Source organism: Talpa occidentalis, unplaced genomic scaffold, assembly GCF_014898055.3.
Source record: "Talpa occidentalis isolate TD23 unplaced genomic scaffold, MPIMG_talOcc4v2.1 talOcc4.4, whole genome shotgun sequence".
Taxonomy (NCBI): Eukaryota; Metazoa; Chordata; class Mammalia; order Eulipotyphla; family Talpidae; genus Talpa; species Talpa occidentalis.
In genome coordinates, this window is record NW_023604295.1 from 144742399 (window position 1) to 144765458 (window position 23060).

At 40.9% G+C, this 23060-nt stretch overlaps 1 protein-coding gene across 2 annotated transcripts in view; it reads left to right on the plus strand.

Moving 5' to 3' along the window:
- Positions 1–23060, plus strand: part of FZD3 (frizzled class receptor 3) — a 64938-nt gene that overhangs the window by 39666 nt on the left and 2212 nt on the right. For both annotated transcript variants that reach the window (XM_037526526.1, XM_037526527.1), the window contains exons 5-6: positions 14211–14359; positions 18920–19153. In XM_037526526.1, the coding sequence (XP_037382423.1) occupies positions 14211–14359; positions 18920–19153 (383 nt within the window). The remainder of the gene's footprint in view (positions 1–14210; positions 14360–18919; positions 19154–23060) is intronic.

The window sequence follows — 23060 nt, forward strand, 5'->3', positions numbered from 1 at the left end:
TTCTTATTTTTTTCTTTCTTACACATAATGCTGCCTGTACATCCGTGTGAGTTTCTCTAGCATATACATACTTAGCATGGAATTGCTGGTTCATAAGGTTTGTGAATCTTCAACTTGACACGATGTTGCCAAACTTCTCTCCAAAGTGATTGTACCCATGGAGAAACCCGTGGGAAGTTGGGGAGAGTTCTGTTGTTTTATAGCCTGGTTTGGTATCTTCAGACTTTGAAACTTTTACCAGTCTTACTGGTAACCCTCATTGCTATTTTAGTTTGTATTTACCTAATTGTTAGTAAGATTGAGCTGCTTTTCTATGTTAATTAGCTATTTAGGTTTCCTCTTCTGCGAATTGCTTGTTTATACGCACAAAGATACACACATATATTCTGGGTTATGATTCTTTGTCAGTGTATGCATTCCAGATATAACCTGGCTTGACTTTTCATTTTGTCATGCTATCCGTTGATGAGCAGAGGTTTAAAAGTTTGTTGTATGTTTTCTCCCTTCCTGCTTGCCTTCCTCCCTCTGTATCTCATTTAAGAAATCTGTATCCCAAGGTCATAAAACATATTCTTCTGTGTTTTCTTCTAACAGTTTTCAAGTTTTGCTTTTCAGATTTGGATTTTTAATCTATAGGGTTTGTTTTTACGTGTGATATGAGGGGTAGGTAGCATCTTTTAAATACTTAGGTATCCAGTTAGCATCAATTTCTGACCAGCCCTTCCTCTTTCCGCTGATCTGAAATGCTGCCTGTGTCGTTAGCATGTTTCCATACGTGAGACTTATTTTGCTCTTCTATCCCACGGCTGTCCCTGCCCCAGCCTTAATCTTCTATTCCTCTCTTAATTACTAGAGCATTCCAGCAGGTCTTTCTATCTGATACGAGAAGTAGGTGACTTTCAAAGTAGAATAAAAGTGAAGGTAGATAAAGAAGTTTGGTGTAATAAGTGCACAAAATTTGGACACAAAAGGCCTCGCTCCTTTCTGGAACTGTCATCAACTACAACAGACTCTGCCCCGCCGAGCAGTAGTTGGTTTTTATGTGGGCTCTGGCTGACCACAGGCTGAATACAAGCCAACATTTTATAATGAGTCTATTTTTTCTTTAATGAAAGCAAACCTAATGCAATATATGACTCCATTAGTAAAGTATAGATTCCATCGATAGGGAAAGAGGCCAAGAATTCTGCCAGCCCGATCCAGAGCCAATGTCTTAGAAGCAAGAGTTCAAGTTAGCCGCCACAATTACCATAAACAGCCCTCAGTGCTTTTCTTCTTTTGCTCGGCTTTAGCTGCCCCCCTCCATGATAATTTGTTCTATTTAATTAAAAAGAATTTAAGCCTCAGGGTCTTTGGTGGATTATAGATTTAAATAGGAAAAACAAAATATGGGAACATATTTTCCATATGACGGTTGGATAAAGTCATATTGCAAAATTTTATTGATTAAAATTGGAGTGATGTTAATGGAGATCAGTTGTTCAGGAGATAGTGAACACGGGCTGTTCGTAGCCAGCCTGGCTGGTGAGAAAAAAGACCTAAGAGAGAGGCCTTCGGCAGCGCCGACACCTCCCTCTCGGCCGCCATTCTTGTTCTATTACCAGGAAACAGACCGATGATACCTCAGGTGCGCTGCTTCGGCTGTGAAGGTGATGGATTCTGGCATCATCAGGAACGTAATGTTTTCTCAAAACTCGGAATGTGTTTTCAAAGGGCAATTATAAAAGAATGAAGTATCTAATTTGCCCTTTTTAATTATACAAGAACCTGAGAGAATTTTGTGGGTTTTTTGCTCAAAAATTTTTAGAGGCTTTCAGTTCATTGCAGGACTATTTTGAAAGAAAAACTGCACATTGTGCTCCTTTTCTTTATTTAAACATTTTTCTTTAGTGGACTTCACCTCTCTAGCCAGCATAGGTCCTGTTTTGCATACTAACTGCCTGAATTATTTTTCTGTCCCCGGTGTGATCTGTCACCAGGTGACAGCACGTTCTCCTTCACTTCTCCCTCATTTATAAGCAGGCGCCTGGACATTCTTCTCCAGTGCCTGGCCCCTGGCTGCACTGCTGTTTGCCTGTGGTGAGGTCACAAGCAGGTGTAGCTGGACACGCCTTCTCGCTGCTGGCTCCCCAGCGGCAGGTGCTCACTGGCTCTCCCTGGAATTCACAGCATCCCATGCTGCTTCCCTTCCGTCCCCCGGGTCTCCTCTGCTGTTGCCTAATGGGAGGATTGGGCTGTTGCTGTTATTACTCATTTTGTTCCTCACAATCCTTCCCCCTAAATTCCAGGGTTTCTATTATGTGGGCAGTGTTTACAATTCATGAAAGACTGCAGTGCAGCTTAGAAGGCTGGGTCCCCTGCCTAGACTCTTATTCCCCTCTTTCCTAAGGGATCTTACCCAGAACTGTATAGGTTTTTACTCCTGAGGTCTGGACATATGTCTATCTATATGACATTTCCACCTGGAAATGTCAACTTGACATGTCTAAAATAGAACTCTTAATTTTTCTCCGTAAACCTGCTTTCTGCATCCCCTCCCCTGCTCTTCCCCATCGGGTAAGTGGGATCTTCATTCACAAGGTGCTCGCACTCCAGTTAGGGGCTACCTTTGAGCCCCTCCTTTTCACATACCTCATCACATCCAACCCACCTCTTCTACCTTGATCCAAGCTATCTCACACTAATGCAAAGATCTTCTAATTTCTCTTCTTGCTTTTATTCTTATTCCTTTACAGTTTAGTTCCAACATGGTAGCCATCGGGATCTTTTAAAAATATTAATGAGATCATGTTGCACATTCAAACAGAACCCTGCAGTGAGGTCCTGTTGCTCTTGCAGTATGATCCCTAAGTCTTACCACTGCCTGCAGAGCCCTAAGTCACTCGGCCCCTGCCTGCTGCTGTCACTTCCTTCCTGCCCTCCTCCTGGTATGCTCAGCTCTAGCCACACTGATGTCTTCAATGTCGTCCTTCAGACACGGCACATTTATTCTCTCAACATTCTTATCACTGTTCTTTCTGCTTGAATTACTCTTACTGCAGAATATATTCCAATCCCTGCTTAATGTTGCATCCTGCACCTCCCCTCCAACACATCACATCCCAAGTGCTCTCATTCGGAGCTTGTGACTACCAGAAATGATAGCCTCTTTTCATTTCCTTGCTTACTGGCAGTAGGTCACCCTTCCCTGGCCCCCCTCCCTCCCTGGAATGTAAGCGCAAGAGGACAGGGAATGTTCTGACGCACACACTGCTGTATCTTTTGTATCAGCACACAGTAGACACTCGGTGTTTAAGTGACCGAATTAATTAGCTATGTGACCTTGAGCAGATCGGTTCACCTCCCTAGACCTTAATTACACAACTATGGAAAGGGATTAGACGGCATCTGTAAGATCTTTGAAGAAGAGAATTGTAGGCTACAGATGAACAGCCTGTGGCTGGAAGGCAGCCTCAAGGTCATTAAACCCAAGCCCCTGCTTTACAAGCAACTTGACCTGGGTCACACTGCACAGGGCCGCCCTTCTCTCTCGGCCCAGCAGCTCTCATCCGCTCAGCTGGGATTGCATCTCCCTCTATATTTCTTTGATTATGGTTTTACTAGTTTTAACTCTTAGGTTCTTGGCCTGCTTTCCCTTCATGATAGTCTTTATGTAGCCACATCCTTACAAATAATTGCTTTTCTTCCATGTCTTCTCACCATGTGATTTGGAGCATGCTTCTCATCTGCCACATTGGCCCCCTGCATCCCCCAAACCCCCACTGTCACCGAGACTTTGTTACGTGAACCCGGAGAAGGTTTGCAGTCATTTTTACCATGTGCTTGTCAACTAGGATGATAGGTTTTTAAGTCATGGAAGAGGAAAATAACTTTTGGAACAAAGTTAAACCTAATAACTTATCTCTGATTCCACTAGAAAAATTGTCAAGATTACCAGAGTCATAAACTACTAGGATAAGCCTTGGAATTTACCTGTTCAAATCCTTAATTTTTAGATGGGGAAATTCATAAACAGACCAACGATTAACCAGATAGAAAGCAGCATAGAAACACAGATAAACAAGGGAAAGGACTTCTCCGCCTCCTTAACGTGATGAATATGCATGTCGACCTCCAGGGAGGCATGGTGACGGCCGGGTTTCATTCCATCACGGAACCTCTGTCATGGATCACCGTTAGTATTTTCTAGGGTGGTATTGTTCCAGGTACCCCATTTTAGCATTTATTAGGTATCAGACGCAGTTCTAAGTACATTACGTTTCCATTCATTTTGTATACTACAATTATTCATTCATTCTTTTTTTTTTTTTTTAAAGATTTATTTTTATTTATTTATACAAGCACTGGGTACAGTCAGAAGCGCGGGAGGGTGAGAGAATTCACCAGAGTCAGAGCGGGGAGCAGAGCAGGCAGAAGGACCGAAGGACACTGCTGAGGGGAGCAGCGGGCGGCAGGAGAGGTCTGCGCGCCATGTGGGACCCTCCTTCGGTGGCCGGGGAGCAGCCGGGGATCAAACCGGTGCTGCAGAGGCTGCGGGCAGCTTCGCAACCCAGCGCTGAACCACTGCGCCACCGGGGAGGCCCTATTCATTCATTCTTAATGTTATGTGAACGCCTATCTTTGAGAAGTGTTGTGTCAGTGAATGCAAGGAAGTCACAAGAAGGTTGTGTGTGTGTGCGCACACTCACATACAAGTTCAGAATATAAATCCTGGGTACTGATTCAGTTATAATTCTTGTTTTCTTTCTAGTAATCTCTGATCTTTTACATAGATTAAGTATTTATGGATATTCATGTATTCTATATTGAGTACATTATAATTTTTGATAATTTCTTAGAGCAATTCATTTGTAGAACATTTAGAGATATCTACCATACATGGTCCTTCATGAGCTTTTGGCATTCCGTTAATATGGCAAATGTTTCCTGACCCACATTTGTTTTTTTAATTTTTTTTTTTAATAATTTTTTTAAAGACTTATTTATGCATACAAGAGCTGGGGTACAGGCCAGAGATGCAGGGGGTGAGAGGATTTACCAGAGACAGAGTGGGGAGCAGAGCAGGCAGAATGACTGAAATACACTGCTGAGGGGAGCAGCAGGCGAGACAGGAGAGGTCTGCCTCGCCATGTGGGTAGTTCCCTGGCCAGCCGGGGATCGAACTCATGCTGCAGAGGGTGCAGATTGCTTCATAGTGTGGTGCTTAACACCTTGCGCCACCAGGGAGGCCCTCCTGACTCATATTTGTAATGTGGAGTTGATATAGTTTAGTCCACTTAAAAAAAAATTCAAAATAGAAAAAAATTACTGTAAAATGTGTTCTGAGGGAAATTCCACCTCCATATCAAGATAACCCCTGTTTACATTGTTCTCTGTATTTTCCTAACATTTTGGTAATTCCCCTTTAGAGATGTGCCCCTACCCGCCTCCAGCCAGTGAGACGGGTTCTTGCTCTCTGTGATTCTTTCTTGTGACTCCCTTTGCGTGGGTAGAATGCAGCAGGTGTGACTCCGCTCGCCCCCGGGCTAAGGCATCAGAAGTCTGCAGCTTTTGCCAAGGCCCCTTGGAATGACTCTGGGAGAAGCCAGGCTGCAGTCAGAAGTCCCTCTGCGCTGCGGCCACCAGATGTATGGAAAACCATGCTAGTCCTCGGGATGTGGGGAGGCTGCATGAAGGGCGGGAGAGGGAGAGAGGCTGCCAGCCAGCTCCCACCTTCTCCAGCAGCCCTGAGACGGCAGGTGCTTGAGTGGAGCCCCCTTAGGAGTGTCCAGCTCAGTCTCACATTCAGATGATTCCAGCCTGGGGTCTTCTAATTGCGCTGCATGTGACAGCACAAGCGGCCGTCACCCGCCGAACCCAGTCATCTCACAGGACTGTCAGAGGTGATCGTAAATTCTTGTTTAAAGTCATTATATTTCTTTAAACAATTATTGAAGTCACGTTGCATCATAACATGTTTCCGGTGTGCATCGTTACAAGCGGCGTCCGTGTGGACTGCGCTGAGTTCCCCTCTGAAGTCCCTTCTGTCCTTCATACCTGGTCGTCCGCCCCCATCCCCCCTCCCTCCTATAACCACCAGTGTGGGCTAATGTTTTGTTTTTGTTTCATTTAATTCATTTGTTTTGTTGCCCTTTTTTTGTTTTTGTTTTTTTGCTTTTTGTTTTTTGTTTTTTATCTTTGTTTGTTTGTTTTTTGTTGGACCCTCGCCGGCGGCTGGGGAACGAACCGGTGCTGCAGAGGCTCTGGGCAGCCTCTCAGCCCAGCGCTCAACCGCTGCGCCACCAGGAGAGGCCCTGTTTTGTTTCTTTATCTCCCACATATGAGAAAAATCATTGTGTTTATCTATATGACTTATTTCACTAAACATAATACTCTCTAAGTCCACCCATGTTGTTGCGAATGGCAGAATTTCTTTTTCGAGACAGCTGAGTAGTATTCCTTGTGTGTCTACACCACATCATCTTTATCCAGCCATCTGCCAAGGGGCGCTTAAGTTGTTTCCAACTCCTGGCTTTTGTAAATAATACAACAATCAATATAGCTCTCTGTGAACTAGTATTTTTTTATTCTTTGGATAAATACCCAGAAAGGGGATAATTGGATCTTTAGGAATTTCTAGTTTTAATTTTTGGAGGAATCTCCAGACTGCTTTCTAGAATGGCTACACCAAGGTACCGTCCACAGTGCACAAGACTCCCTTCTTTCCATGTAGTCGCCGATGCCTATGGCTCCTTGTCTTTTGGATGACAGCCATTCTCACAGTATCTTACTGTTTGGATTTGTGATTCCCTGATCAAAGACGGTGCATACTTTTTCATGGGCCTGTTGGCCATCTCTGTGTCTTCTTTGAGAAGTGTCTATTTGGAACCCCAGCCCATTTTTCAATTGGGATTTTTGATTTTGTTGGCGAATTTTATGAATTCTTTATATTTATCTTGTCAGTTGTATGATGTGCAAATATCTTCTCCCACTTAGTAGGATGTGTTTTCATTTTGGTGATAGTTTTTCTTGCTATGCAGCAGCTTTTTATTTTGAGATAGTCCCATTTGTTTATTTGTGCTTTTGTTTTGGAATTGAGTTACCAAAGACATCTGTAAGGCCAGCATCAAGGTGGGCATCACTGGTGTTTTCCCCTATATGTCATGGTTTCAGGTTTTACCTAAATGTTGGTTGTAAGATATATTCCTTGAAAAAGAATTACTGGATCAAGTAGCATACATATTTACATTTTTGGTAAGTATGAATAGGTCACCTACCTGATTATACCAGTTTATGTTTCTCTTCAACAACGAGGACAGTCTTCCTGCTCTTAATTTATTGGAATAGTCATACTTTAAAGATGTAAGTTCTCTGTTTTATTCTTAATATTTTAGAAAAGATAGTATATTCACATATCTCAAAACCCCAAGCTACAAAAGTATGTAGGAAAAGGTCTCCCTCCCACTGGCCTGTGTTTCCCAGGTTTCCCAGCTCCCACTGCTCTCTCTCTGAGGGTAGCTTGAATGTTTCAAGGACTGTGCAAGTCCTTTCAGAGGTGTGGACGCATGTACAGGCAGGCGCATTACTTTTCTCTCTTGTTTACACCAAACTTTCCACCTTGCTTTTGTCATTTAGCAATATATTTTGGAAATCAATACCTAAAACACAAATGCTTCCTCAGTATTTTTATCTTCCTAGTCTTTCATTGATTGGATAAACCACATTGATTGTAATATTTTCACTATGGCCAACAGCCCCTGTTCTGCTACCGTCTTACACATATGTGAAAATATTTGTAGCAAAAGGGTATAATTTTGACAAATATTGCCAAATTTTCTCTTATAAGGGTTGTACGAATTTCCATCTCCAATATGTGAAGTATCCATTTATCCTCATATTTGCTAATACGAATGCACTGTCAGACTTTGGCTCTTACCCAGTAGGTTAGAAAATAGAATCAGCATGTCATTGAGAATTGTTTTTGACTGTGAACGAGTCTGAGCTTTTATGTTTGTATTTCATTTTCTGTAAACTATCCATTCTTTTGCATGTGTTTCCTTAGGCAATAGCCATTTATTTGTAGTTGTGTTTTTTTTTTTAATTAACAAAATGACCCATTTTATATGCTACATTTGCATCTATTTTATGCCAACTTTTATATCATCTTTTGGTCATTGTGGAAGTTCTGGCAATGCAGAGTGTCAGGGTTTAATGTAGTCAGATTTATCCGTCGTCTTTGGCTTCTAGAGTTCTTGTAATAGCGAGAAATCCGTTCTCTACCCTGAGGGTATAAAAATTTTCATCTTGAACTTTGTCTTTTTCGTTATTCTTAAATTTTGTTTTTTACATTTGAAAGTCTTATCTAGGAATTCATCTTGGTACAAAATCTGCCATGACTTCAGCACTATTTCTAGATGCCATTTAGAATCCATTTATTGAATAATTCATATTTTTCTGAATGGTTTGAAATATTATGTATATTCCAAATCTGTCTACACCTCAGTATTCAACAATTTTATTACAGCCTTATGTTATAGTTCTCTTCCCATTCAGCTTTTTTCCACTTAGTCTTTGCTTGTTTTCTTTTCTTTTTTTTTTTTTAAGATTTATTTATTTATACAAGAACCGGGTCACAGGCCAGATGCGTGGGAGGGTGAGAGGATTCACCATAGACAGAGTGGGGAACAGAACAGGCAGACTGGCAAAATACACTGCTGAGGGGAGCAGCGGGCGAAACAGGAGAGGTCTGCTGTGCCATGTGGGTTGCTCCAAGGCTGGCGGGGATCGAACTGGCACTGCAGAGGCTGAGGACAGCTTCACAGCACTGCGCTCAACCACCTGTGCCAACAGGGAGGCCCTTATTTGCTTTTCTATATGAATTTTAGAACCTTTTTTAATTCCTGGTAACTCTGTTGGATTTCTGCCAGAATTGTGTGAAATTTAATGACTAAATCAAGGAGAATTGGTATTTTTATGACAGCAATTCTTCCTAGCCATGTTTTAAGGAGGGTATGTTTTAAAGCTTTTTCAAACACGTCAGTAACTTTTCTTAATAAATTTAGTTCTAGGTGTTTTATGTTACTATGGCTATATTTGTGTGCTAGAGCTGCCATATCAAAACACCACAGGCCAGTGGCTGAAACAACAGAAATTTATTTTCTCACAGTCATGGAGTCTGGGTGTCCAAGATCAAGATTCTGATAGGGTTGATTCCCTCTGAGGCTCCTCTCCTTGGCTTGCAGATGGCTACTTGCTCTTTACTTATGTGGTCTTTTCTCTGTAGACACTCAACCCTCTTGTCTATGTGTCCAGATTTCCTCTTCCTATAATGACACCAGTCAGACTGGTTTAAGACCCACTCATATGACCTCATTTAACTTTAATTACCTCTTCAAAGAATCTGCTTCCAATTAAGTCACAATCTGAGGTGAAGGGAGTTGGGCTTCAACATGAATTTTAAAAGGTGGACACAGTTCAGCCCATAACAATGGCAAATGATGACTTTTATCTATGGATGGTAATTTATATACATGAAAGTGATTTCTGTATTTTATTTTGTATTTAGCTGCCTTGTTTATGATTTATATGTTTTTTTTTTTACTTTATTCTCTTAGTATCAGGTAAAAATAGTATTTTTGTAAGTAATCATTTTATCTCATTTTTTATCATCTTTATAGCCTTCATTTGTTTCTTTTGTCTCATTGTGATCTGTTAGAACTGTTGAAAAAGGTTGATTAAGAGTGATGGTAATAGATACTCTTCTCATATTCATGACTAATGAGGATATTTAAGTGGCTTCTTGTGTTTCCATTAAGCATGTTACTGGATTTTGGATTGAGAAAGATTTATCCTGTCCCTTTAAGGGCTTAGTATCATCTACTTAGGTTTTATTACAGTATTTCAAAAGCTGGGATAGATATTTAATCTTATCAAATGCCTTTTAACATACATGAAAATGATTATTTTTCCTTTGATCCAATAATATGTTAGCTTTATAAATCAGTGTCTTAATATTGAACCATCCTTGCATTTCTATTTTTGTTGTGGAATATTCTTTGAATTTGCTTTTGAGTTCTCTTTCCATAAAAATTAGTGAGAATGTATCTTTTTGTTTTATGGAGGCTGTTGAGTTAGGAACAATTTTATGCTTGCTTCTGGAGTCAATTTTGTTTATATTTTCCTATCATTTGTTTTCACTAATTCTCAATTTTATTTGCATGGAATTGAGCAAAGTAATCTGCAAAGCTTATTTTTAATCTTCTCTTTGTTGCTGTTTTCTTCCCTTTATTCTTTGATCGGGTGAGAAGGTGCTTCCCCCTGCCCATAACTAACTTTGGAGTTTATTCTTTTTTGTCTCAATCTTTTATTGAATCTACAAGAACTTCTGAAGTGGTGACCATATTCTTTATAGCCTCAGAGGATAGAACTAGATGGATGGGAAAACAGCTAGAGATATTTGAACATGGAAGAGACAACTTTGCATTTTATCAGTACCTCTGTACCAATTATATTTGGTAGAACAATAAACTGAAAGAAAATTAATTTGATAGATAAAGAGTAAGAATAGATTGCTTATAAGCTTAAATGATTTGTTGAGGTTATAATGAGAGAAAATAAGGAGTGACTTTAAGAAATATATTGATGGTACTGGGGGTGGGACAGGGTAGAAGAAAGAGCAAGAGTAAGAACTGAAGAAGAAAATGTCATGCCTAATCGGGAGAATAAGCAGAGCAATGCAGTAGTTTAGAAGACAGGGGAGATGAAAAATTCATGAAATATAAGATGGTCATCAGAATGACTGCTGATGCTAAGTAGATTAAAAAAAAAAAAGCTAGCCACCAAGAAGCTATTGTAATTGTTAATATGGAGCTTATTTATGATCTGTCTTAGTTCCTCTTTATCTGCTTCTTAATTATAGTTCTTAACTATTATGTGGTTTCTTTCATTTGTATCTTCATCTAGATTATCAGCTGGATGGGAACACTAATCAAACCTTACTTCTGTTAATAAGTCTCGCTTGGGTCTCAACAGTATTAATTTTAGAGTAATAGATGATCCATGAATACTTATTGGTTGACTTTGATGTACATTCTAGAGGAATTACACCTTCATTTCAGGGTACGATGTAATTTCAATTCCATGTTTTAAGCTTTTGAAACTGACCAATCATGTGCCAGTTATAAAATACCATAAGAAAAATTCTAAGCACAGTAAATCTAAAAGGCAAGATAAACTACTTAGTAGATTAGAAATGCAAGAAGATGAGCAGAGAGCAACACATGGACCTGTTGAACTTCATGTCTGAAGTGGCTGGAGGCAGCTGGGCATTTGGTTTCTACAGGTATTAAGAAGTAAAAGTGTCACATGCAAGGCAGGACCAGGACTAGACTCATTGTTTTTTGTTGTTTCATTAAAATTTATTTACTTATGCATAGAAGAACTGGGGTACAGGCCAGAGGTTGGGGGGTGAGAGGATCCATCAGAGACAGAGTGGGGAGCAGAACAGGCAGACTGACTGAAATACACTGCTGAGGGGAGCAGCGGGGAGACAGGAGAGGTGTGCTGCGCCATGTGGGTCAGCTTCCTGGCTGGAGATGAAACTTGTGCTGCAGTTGCTGTGGATAGCTTCATGGTGCTGAGACTTAACCCCTTGTTTCACCAGGGAGGGCTGAGACTCACTGTTAATTGGGAACTGGAAATGGGAACTCCCTGGCTCCTGAAAGGAAGTTTATATAAAAATGCTACCTGCTGTTTCCTGAAGCTGTAGTTAACATAAAAATACTTATGGAGATAGCCAGGAGGTCCTAATGCAGCTTTGGGACCAATACCAAAGCCAAACTGCAGTGACAAGAGCTGAATCAGTGACAGCCAAGCATGTCTGCAGCCCCAACCACAAATATGAGACAGGTTGAGAAAGTGTAAGGAAGGAGGGAGGGAAAGAGAGAGAGAGAGGGAGAACTTTAATTTAAGATCTGCAAAGTGAAATTTCAAAGCACAATTAAAAGCAAAAAGCTAAACCCTAGAAAGGCATGCAACAAGATCAACAATCGGAAGATGGATTCACTTCCAGGTGAAATAAAAGTAGTAAACTAATTTTTTATGACTTATTTAAAAATAAGGATGTTTAGGATGACCCAAAAGGTAAATTAAAAAGAAATTAACAGAATAAAAATTTATGGTAAACTAGCAGGAATGATATAAGAATAAAGTATAAGAACAGCTTAGAAATGAATTTATAGAAATAAATCAGTAGATAGAATAAACTCTAAAATAGCGAAACTAAAGATTATTCTGAAGAGTTCACTGAGAATATAGAATATAGAAAGATATAAATGCTCAAAATTGTAATTTTTCAGTTAGGAGACCTAAAAAATAGATCAAGAGACTTCAATATACATCTAATAGGAGTTCTAGAACAATAGAGTAGGAGAATGAATAAGAAGCAATAGACAAAGAGCTAATGTCTGATAATTTTCCAGCGCTGAAACTTGAGTCCTCAGGTTAAAAGTGTACTCTGCATACTAAGCAAGATAAAAATTAGCACAATGAGAAACATAAACAAAAGGACAAAGAGAAACTTGAAAGCTACCAGAAAAAAATGAAAGAATGCCAATTAAATAGACTTCTCAACAGTGACAGTAAGATTTAGGAGACAATGAAGTAATGTCTTGGAGTAGCTGGGAAATGATAACTTTATCCATCTAAACCACCATTCACCACTGAGGGCAAAATAAGGGCAATTTCAGGCAAAGGCTCGAGTGGTCTCTATTTGGCATACCTATCTGTAGGAGTGTCTAAAAGGCATCTTTAGAAAGAAGAGGAGGGAATGCAAAGGTAGGCGTGGGTGTGCTTTTTTGCAAAGTTAATTAGCAATGATAAAACAAAAGCAATTATTTTGTAAAACTTGTTATGAGTCGCTGGAAAATAACAAGAAATGTAGCTAGAATGAGCACTGGCTTGTTCAAGAAGGAAGTACTGAATAATTTTTAGCTGCAAGTTCTTTCTATTAAAAATCAAGTATCCACATATATATTTAAGTGCTTGTATTTACTGAGCACTTAATATGTGCCAGGTACTGGCCCAGGTTCTGGAAATGAAACAGTGGGGGGAGAGGGGAGGAGAGGAGACTTTTTCGTGGCGTTTACACTTTAGTAGGAGTAAACTATACACTGCTTAAAAGAAACTTGTGTAACCCAGACAGACAGATTTGAAAGAAATATATTGGTAATTGGAAAAAATATCCCTGGAAAGTATGCTGGGGTGGAGAGCGGATGTGTGAATGTTGGTGTCAGGTGAAGTGCAGTCTAGAGGAAGGGCATTAGTAAAGTACATCGAGCTGCTGGGGCGTTATTGAACTTGCGCACATCTAACAGGCTGGAATATGAAAAATGACAGGGCTGGAAGGAAACTGATGGGTCCAGTTACATGAGAGGTGTTCCTGTAACTCTGCTGAAACGCACAGGGGCAATCAGAAAATTAGTCAAGAATGTAGAAGTTTTGAACAGCACTTTTAATAAAAAGTTGATCTAATACCTATAGAAGATTTTTTTACCCAACAAATGGAGAATAGGCACTATTTTTCGAGCCCGTAAGGATTATTTTAAAAATTTGACTGACTTAAGTCACCAGGTCTCCACAATTTAAGCTAACCAGAATCATATAGACCACGTTCCCTGACCATAGTAATTAAACTGGAAGCCAGCAATGAAAAAGAAAAAAAAAAACTCATCTGATTACAGACTAGAAAATGCATTTATAAATAATTCATAGGCTAAAGAGGAAGCTTGAAAACAGCCAGCAGCATAAACATGAAGTCGGTAGAAGGAAAGGGAGGGTGGATAAAAGGTAGGAAAAGAAACAATAAGATGGGGGGGGTTAATACTTTCCTAATACTGTTAGGGCGAATGGTAGAAGCAGCAAAACTGACCGAGAAGAATGCAGCTATTGTTTGCATCTCTATTCCTATTTATAATTTATTTTCTACATTAATAATCTTTTTCTTTAGAAGATATCCAAAGCAAGCTAATAAGAACATAGGACTCAAAATGTAGAGTATAAATTTGTTGTCATTTTCAGGAGTACCTCTTCCATATAACAAGAAAACCTCAAAACTGTATAAGTGAAAACATCAAATTTGTAGTTATTTTATTATTGTTTATTTAAATGGTCTTTAATAGGAAGTTCCCTCGGTATGTCGGTATGTCTAAGACACTCTTCCTTCCTTCTTATAGGTCACTCAGATGAGCCGTCCAGACCTGATTCTCTTTCTGATGAAGTACCTGATGGCTCTCATCGTCGGGATTCCATCCATATTTTGGGTTGGAAGCAAAAAGACATGCTTTGAATGGGCCAGTTTTTTCCATGGTCGTAGGAAAAAAGAGTAAGTTGAAATAAATCGTGATGTTCACAAATCTCATATTCATGTAATTTTTTGTGTGTTGTTTATATTAAAACAATTTGGGAAAAAAAAAAAACAATTTGGGTATGGTAGAAATCTTCCAGTAAAACTGCAACCTCCGCTGTGTTAGTTACGATTAGTATAGTAGCTCATCTTAATTAAAAACTGCAAACTAATTCTGAAAAGGTAGGCAAGCGGAACCAGGCTGAAGGGGTATTCCTTACAAATTCACATTACCTGGGGGAAGGCCAATCTTTATTTTTAAAATTCTGAATGATACTTTTCTTTTTTTTTTAAAGATTTATTTTTATTTGTTTATGCATACCAGAACTAGGGTATAGGCCAGAGGTATAGGGGGAGGGGTGTGAGAGGATTCACAGAGTGGGGAGCAGAATAAGCAGATCTACTGAAATACACTGCTGAGGGGGGCAGCGGGGAGACAGGAGAGGTCTGCTGCACCATGTGGGTCAACTCCCTGGCCGGGGATCGAACTCAGGCCACAGTGGCTGGCCATAGCTTGATAATGCTGATACACAGCTTGATAGCGCTGAGACTTTAACCCCTGTGTCACCAGGGAGGCCATGTTTTCTTAAAATTAAAATCAAACTAACACTTTTCATATGCATCCATATTTGACCCTCTTGTTGTTCCTGTGCATGTGGGTGTATGTTATCACCTCTGTGTTGCAGATGAGAAACTGCACACAGAGAGCTTTAGTGTCCTGGCCAGAGGCACAGAGGTGTTAAGGTTAGATTTCCATTTCCACTTGCTGTCATTCCCCAAAGTGTACCATAAATGACAAATGTTATTCCATTCTGATGCCGTATGTGTTAAAGCCAAATGAAAGAAAAAAAAAAAAAAAAGCCAAAATAGACAAACATTTGTACATAAAGTGAAATATGTTAAAGAAATTATTTTAATTCCTAGCTGACCACACTGTGTATTATATGGTCATGACACAAGCTAAAGCCAATTTTGAGGGCCTATTTAAGGAATCTTGATACTTAGTTTATAAAATAAGACAAAACATCACCCGCAGAAGTCACAAAAAGGCAAATGATTTCAAACCTTTTACTTATCTCATGTCTTATGTGTGTGCTATATATGAACTACCACAGATTCTAAGTTGGGCCCCCTCCGGTGGCGCAGCGTTTGAGCTCTGGGTTGCGAAGCTGCCTGCAGCCTCTGCGGCGCCTGTTCCATTCCCGGCTGCTCCCCGGCCACCTGAGGAGGGTCCCACATGGCGCGCAGACCTCTCCTGCCGCCCGCTGCTCCCCTCAGCAGTGTACTTCGGTCCTTCTGCCTGCTCTGCTCCCCGCTCTGGCTCTGGTGAATTCTCTCACCCTCCCGCGCTTCTGACTGTACCCAGTGCTTGTATCAATTAATCAATAAATAAATCTTAAAAAAAAATTCTAAGTTGGTAGAGTCCATATTCTTCAGATTTTACTTGATGATCATGAATATGTGCTTTGAAAAGCCCTTAAGATTTTGTTTTAAATGTTCTGCCTTCTCTGATACAGCTTAAAGTACCTCTTCAACAGAATTTGTATTTTCTGAAATGCCATTAATTAGCAGTTTCTGTTAGTAAGATTAGACTAAGATAAAAATAACCAGTTTTAAAATATATATTTATTATCCTATCTGAGACTGCTGCTAGTAAGATCAGGGACTGTGTTTCTTCTTTAAATACAGTTTAAATGTCAGAGAAGGAAAGAGATTCAATTAATGTCTACGAAAATGTACTTCCTAGTCATTTATTCATCCTTTAAGAAATTAACTGAAGGCTTCCTATGGGGTTTGAACTGTCTGGGTACCAAGGATTCAATAGCAAACAAAACAGGCCAACTCCCAGTTGTCATAGACCTTCCTTTCTGGTGGGATACACTGTGATTTATCTGTGTACTCTTGGAAATTTTTTTAATATATTTTAATCACATTATGATAGGGTGTTGGGGAAAGGGTTTGAATTAAGCATCCCTGGCCCCCTCTAGACCATACGTGAACAATTTTTGTAGTAGGGTTGTATTAAAAATGCCTAATAGAGTTAAACCCAAAATACCCTTATGGAGAATCATCCTGGTTATTTGGGGGATCTTGCTTGGAAGCCAGAATTCTTTTGGAATTGGTTAGGACTCCCAAGGACCCTCCAATTTGGGGTTTTCTGTAGTCATGGATCCCCATCCAACAGTCATTTTGATCCGCCAGGCCAGGACTGTGGTGTGGGCTGGCAGCCCCTTATTCTAGATAGAACCTAGATTTTGTTTGTTTGTTTTTTTTTTTAATATATATTTATTTATTTATACAAACACTGGGTACAGTCAGAAGCACAGGAGGGTGAGAGAATTCACCAGAGCCAGAGCGGGAAGCAGAGCAAGCAAAAGGACCGAAGTACACTGCTGAGGGGAGCAGCGGGCGGCAGGAGAGGTCTGTGCGCCATGTGGGACCCTCCTCCGGTGGCCGGGGAGCAGCCGGGAATCGAACCGGCGCTGCAGAGGTTTGCAACCCAGCGCTCAACCACTGCGCCACCGGGGAGGCCCTAGAACCTAGATTTTGAATCCAGATTTTTCGAATCTGTCACTTAGCAAAATATAGACAAAAATCTAGACTAACAGATTGTGAGCATCCTAAAACTATTTCCAGCATTTGTCTGGTTTTACCTTTGAGATAGGATTATAAAGTAATCCTAAGAACAGTTACCAAATAGGTAAGCGTATTTAATATGCCAAGCACTGTTCTAAGTATTTTATGTGTTATTAAATGATTTAATCCTCTAAACAACCTTGTGAGGGAAGGAGGGAAGATCATCAGTTTATGGATAAGGAAACTGAGGCACAAGACCAAGGTTTTCATCACTCGTGAATGCTAGAACTCAAGCCCCAGCAGCCTGACTCAAGACTTGAGCTTTGCTCCTAACCACTCTATCTACTGTGCTATAAAGAGACTGGCTTCTAGAATTGTGCTAATCAAATTTAAAATTCTCCCCCTCTGTGAAGCCACGTTTAAGACTATGTTTATGCTAATAATTCTGACCCTGAAATATTTTTAGAAGTCCTCTTTTGGAATTATCTGGGTCACCTCACTTAATGTCTCCGAACCTTTGTTCTGTAAAATGAGGGGACAAGCCTTCACCATCTGAAGGTAGATTAAATTTTTGAAAAGACTAGAAGTCAGTTTGAACCAAGTTTAGAAAACAACGTTAGTAACCACGACCCTATATGTGAATAGGGTCACTGAGGACAGAGGAACAAAAACTGGGTTTTTTAAATGATTTTGGACTGTTCTTTATTCTAGCTGGTTTTTGACACTTTGTTTTCAGGATCTACATAAAATTATGATTCATCACTACTTTGTGATTGACTTTTAAGCCATTTAAACTAAAGTTTGATACCCAACTGTCGGCTTTGTTGAGTGACTAGGAAAGCTTTTTAACCTTAGGACCTTCGCTTCTTTGTCTATAAAATGGGGACCGCACTTCTTGTTATTAGTGCATATATCTAATATCTTCTTAGAAGTTTCCCCTTAGGACATTGATCTCCATAATGAAACTAAGAGGATCAAGGAGAATGTATGTAAACAGCTCGCTCAATGCGGGCACATGACCCTCCCTCCACCCAGCACTAATCCAGCCACACCAGACCCGTCTGTGGTCTGAAAACAGGACATGCTCTTTCTCAACGTAGGATCCATTTTTATTCTGGAGTTTTGTTTTTCAGTAACATTGCTCACCTAACTTCACTTTGACTTTGGTTCCCAGAGTTGTCACTTACCTGAACTGAGGCGTGGGCTTTGCCACTACTTAAATGGCTCTTTTATTAATTTAATGACTGCTTTGTTCATCATGATAAATGGCTGTCTGCTTTTCCCATTCACAGTAGTTAAAAACTTTTGCTCGACAGTATCATCCTCTTAATTTTCATCCCCCTTAATATGTCTCTAATATGTCTGGGACTTAATTGTATGTTTGCTTAAATTAAGTTTTCATGTTTCATTCTAACTATGACTATGCATGTTTACTCCAGCGCTGGACAACTACTTCTGCCATAAAGCTCAACTTATAGTTTAAAATAACTGCTCTTACAAGTTCAAAAAATGTATCTGTGCTACACCAAGGCCACCACTACTTCCAGAAACCATGCGAGAAAATATACTAATATCTTTGTAATGTCTGTGTCCTTAAGAATCATAAATGTCTCTACCCGAAAGACACATTTTATAGATGCCCAAGTTATAGGTGAGGAAGGTGAGTGAAGTGACTTGTAGTCTTAGGCCTAAGAGCCCGTGTTTATTTATAGAGTTGGAACTAAAATCACAATTTCCTTATTTCACTACAGGCCTCTTTCCACCACACCACTGTAGGGGACAGGTTGGCATGGATTTTGTTGTATTCTTTTCTTGGCCAACAATGCTACCATATGTCTGTCCTAAAGGCATTATTTGGAGAGCAGTTAATTTCAAGAATGATGCCAGTGTGTCGCAAAAACATTATTTATTGGCCTGTGGGGATGTCAGCCTGTACACTGAACTTATTGTTCTGTTGTCCAGGATAGTGAATGAGAGTCGACAGGTGCTCCAGGAACCGGATTTTGCTCAGTCCCTCCTGCGGGATCCCAATACTCCTATTATAAGAAAATCAAGAGGAACTTCCACCCAAGGAACATCGACGCATGCCTCTTCCACTCAGCTGGCCATGGTGGATGATCAGAGGAGCAAAGCTGGGAGTGTCCACAGCAAAGTGAGCAGCTACCATGGCAGCCTCCACAGGTCACGGGATGGCAGGTACGAGTCCTGGCAGCCAGGCCCACTGCGCGTGCCAGGCTGTGGCTGCGCCCCTGAGGAGGAGCAGCAGTCAGTTCTGAGATAGAAGGTGAATGTTACTAAGCTTTTTCAACTTGGCTAGGTACAGCTGACCAGGTCACGGTCAGATTCAAAGGCGGTCAGGAGCGTTCAGTGGTTAGAGGAGATGCAGTGAGGTGGGGTCATGAGGGGCACTGGCAAGGAGAGGCAGGGTGACAGCAGTGCTTCTGGTGAGATTAACTTACGGCATCTATGGAAAACCTACTGTGTCCAGCACTGTGCTGGCCTCTGGGAACCCAAAGATGATTTAAGTATGATCTTTGTTCTTCATAAACTTTTTGCATAATCTGCTAAAGATGAAAAAAATGGCATTTGTCATGATAAGTCTGTTTCCTTATCTATAAAGTAGAAATAGTAATAATATCTTCCCCTGCAAGAACAGTGTCAAAGTTAGATAATATATTTTTGGGCCCAGCATCAGGCTCAATAAATGCCTTCTATTATCATTGTAAGTGAGCAATTAAAGTAGTAAGCATGATAGGGTAGTCCAGAGGCTGGCAACTTTTCCCATAAAAGGTCACATCTTTGAGGCTTTGAGGGACGGGGTCTCTGGCACAGCTGTTCATCTCTGCAGCCCCAGAGGATGCTGGTCTGAGCCCCCTGCTATGCTCAGGTCCTGCTGGTTCACAGCAGGAGGAGCCACTCAGGTGTCTCGCCCTGCTAAGTGGGCAGGTGTCCCCCCTGCGCGGAGAGGAGGGGGGCCTAATTCTGGCTGGGGTGCGGGATCAGAGAAAGTTCCACAGGGAGAATGTTTGAGGTAAATGTGAAAGAATTAGAAACTTCTCTAGGAGCTTGAGAGACGGTGAGGGCTCGTGGACGAGCAAGGGCGTGGAGGAGAGGAGGCGCTCTCCAGCAGATACTCAGAAAGAGAAATGAGGAGTCGGGTGGGTTATGGGTTAATAGTGGCAACTAGAGGAAGGCATGCGCCAAAGATTTTTTTCCCATATTTCTGGGAAACTGGAGGAATGAAAAATCTGATGCCTAAAAAGGAAAGCCTTTTCTCCTCGTTTAAAACGTGTGTCTCTACAACTGTATTGTGCCTTCCAGCCCCATCCTGCCTGCCTCTCGCTCCTCTCTGCCTCCCAGGGCAGGTGGGGCCCCCGGTGGTGCTGAGCTCTCTTCTCAGACCTCCCCACTCGCTGTCTTTTGCCTTCTCACTTGGTCAGCTACTCTGTGTTTTAAAAAGCAGCAGTCTCTTTGACTATGAGACATTTTCTATCTTTTATTCATTTCTTTCTCCTTACTAGACTTTTGAAATGACTCTTGAAGATTTCCTTTCTTCCCACTCCATTCTTCATTTCTTGCCTAGCTCCCTTTTTTCCCCTTTGCCACCTGGACTGCACCTTCGCCGGTGATCTATATTATGGTTCCATTCAAAGAGCCTTTCTTTCACCCGGCGGCCTGTGCGAAGCGTTATTCTCAGCGCTGGGGACGTGGGGTGGAAGAGAGAAAACAGCACAGTGCACAGCATGGCTTTAATGAGATGAGACACTAGGTCCTGGGGCAGAAAACCACGTAACTCATCACAGGAAGGCAGAGAAAACCTCGCCAACGAATAGCACATTTTTGTGTGAATAAGATTCAGAGGCGGAGCTGGGAATTAAAGACAAGGAGGTAACGCATGCAGAGGCGAGGGGGGCAGGCGGGAGAGCCCCGGTGTGCCTGGCGCAGAGTCCCCTGTCTTTGGGTCATTACAAGAGCTGAGACTTGCTGAGGAGCATGGGTTCCCCGACAGCAATGAGAAACCATCAAAGGCCCTTGGGCACTGATAAAGTCAGATTTGTGTTTTAAAAAGATCACTTAGCAACAGCATGAGGGAGAAGAAGATTGTACAAAAAGCCCATTTGAGATGTTTCTACAGAATATGAGGGTTCCTAACTTAAACTCCCCATAAAGAGGGAGCCAGAGAGTTTTTAAAAATAGGTTTTCTCAACACTGCTCTCTGTGAGCTAGCTCTCAGCCTTATTTAAGAGTTAGCCTCATTCTTTTCCACGCAGAATGAACAAATATCTTAGTACACATCCTATGCTTGTGGCGTTCTGTGTATGAAGAGACATATAGAAGAAAGGTAAGCATGATTTGTGCATTGTAGGCATGGGCAGCCTTGTAGGAAAGAGGAAACATTTACAGAAGAGCCTGTTAAATGCAGGGCTTTTCAGCCTCTGATATCTTGAATGGAAATGGAGCTCAGAGAAGAAAGTTTGAATCATTAGTATAAGGTATTTGGACAATCAAATTGTGAGAATTCCTCGAATCATTAAAAAAAAAAAAAGATCAAGAACAACACCTGGTAAATACTTACAGTAAAAATAATACAGGCAGCGGGCAGCAGCCTTTGATCAGAGCCTGGGCTGTGGGCCCCCAGGACTCGGAGGTGGAGCCGTAGGGACCCCGGGGTGGATGCTGCCTGCTGGCTTCCTGTGATGGCCTCTCCTCTGTTTAATCAAAGTCAAGCCCATCCTTTAAGGCCTGCTTAATTCCCCTATCTATGGCAGTTAATTACTTTTTATAGTTTTTTGGTGTGGTCTATTTTTACTACCACTATCTTTCCTCACGTAGTTTTGCGGCTGCCAGAATGGGAACAGGGTGGCAGGTCCCGCTGTCCCCCTGCGGTATCTGGCAGTGTCAGGCGTGAATGGGTTAGGGGACAAATACATCTACTTTGTAGATGAGTCTGACTAATGACTTTGGAAATGTGGGCATTTCCCAGAAACTCGGGGTCTGTCTGGTTAGGGTGTTCCGAGACGCCAGATAGGAGCTCTCCTCGCTGTAGGCCCTTTGCCACCGCAGGACGTAGGGGCAGGTCTGAAAGTTGCCCAAACCACATGGCGCCTAAACAAGGGTTTTCATGATTCCAAGAGCATCAGTCGATTTTTGGTTTGCAAATCAGCACTATCTCCTGGCCCCGAGGTTGCACTTGCACACACACCTGCTTCTCAAGTCTCCCTCTAGACTCCTCGAGAGGTAACTTGATCTCAGCGCCATGCAGAATAACACAGGCTGAGGTAAAGGCACCTACACACGTGTGTCAACTCCAGAGAGAGAGGGTGGCAGGACAGGAATTGGGCGAGTCCGTGGACAGCGGCTTGGAGTGGTTGATTACGTTAGTAAGGAAATGACATGACGAGGAAAAGCTAGGGAATGAATACTGAGTCCCTGGTGTAGCTACAGTGAACGCCATAGTGTAGAGAAGCAAAAAAAAAAAAAAAAAAAACACACATCATCTTCAAAATTCTTTCACTTTGCCTTTGGAATGTACCATATCATCTTTCCAGCAAATTAGCCATTCTCATGGTTGTTTCGCTTAAACTTAGATTAAAATCACTGTGCCTTTTCATAGTGTATATTAAAGTATGTGGTCACAGTGGTTTAAATGGTTATCAAAAGATAAGTAAATTTGATAATTACCTCATATGCAATTGAGTTAAGTACTATAATTTAGTTTTTCTACGTAGTTGATTTCTAATTATCCATGAGTACCTTGTTCATATGCTAGAATTTTGTGGCTAGTCATACATTTCACTTAAATAAGTACTCAATATGGTGATTTTTCCTGTAAATTTTTTTTAATCTTATTTTTAACTTAAAGATTTAGGTTTCATTTAAGAAAATACCCAATTTAAATTGTAAAGTACGGTCTGTTCTTGATTTGATATCTTAGGACACTGAGTCTATTTTGCTTTTTTTCATTTGCCATATTTTTTTGAACTAGAAACGTGAAGTCATCGAGAGGAAAATCTTTGTTTAGGGCAGTAGTTGTTATGTAAAATAATGATTACCAACTAGAACAAGCACATTCTGAAATATTTTTATTTGAAAATATTGTCAT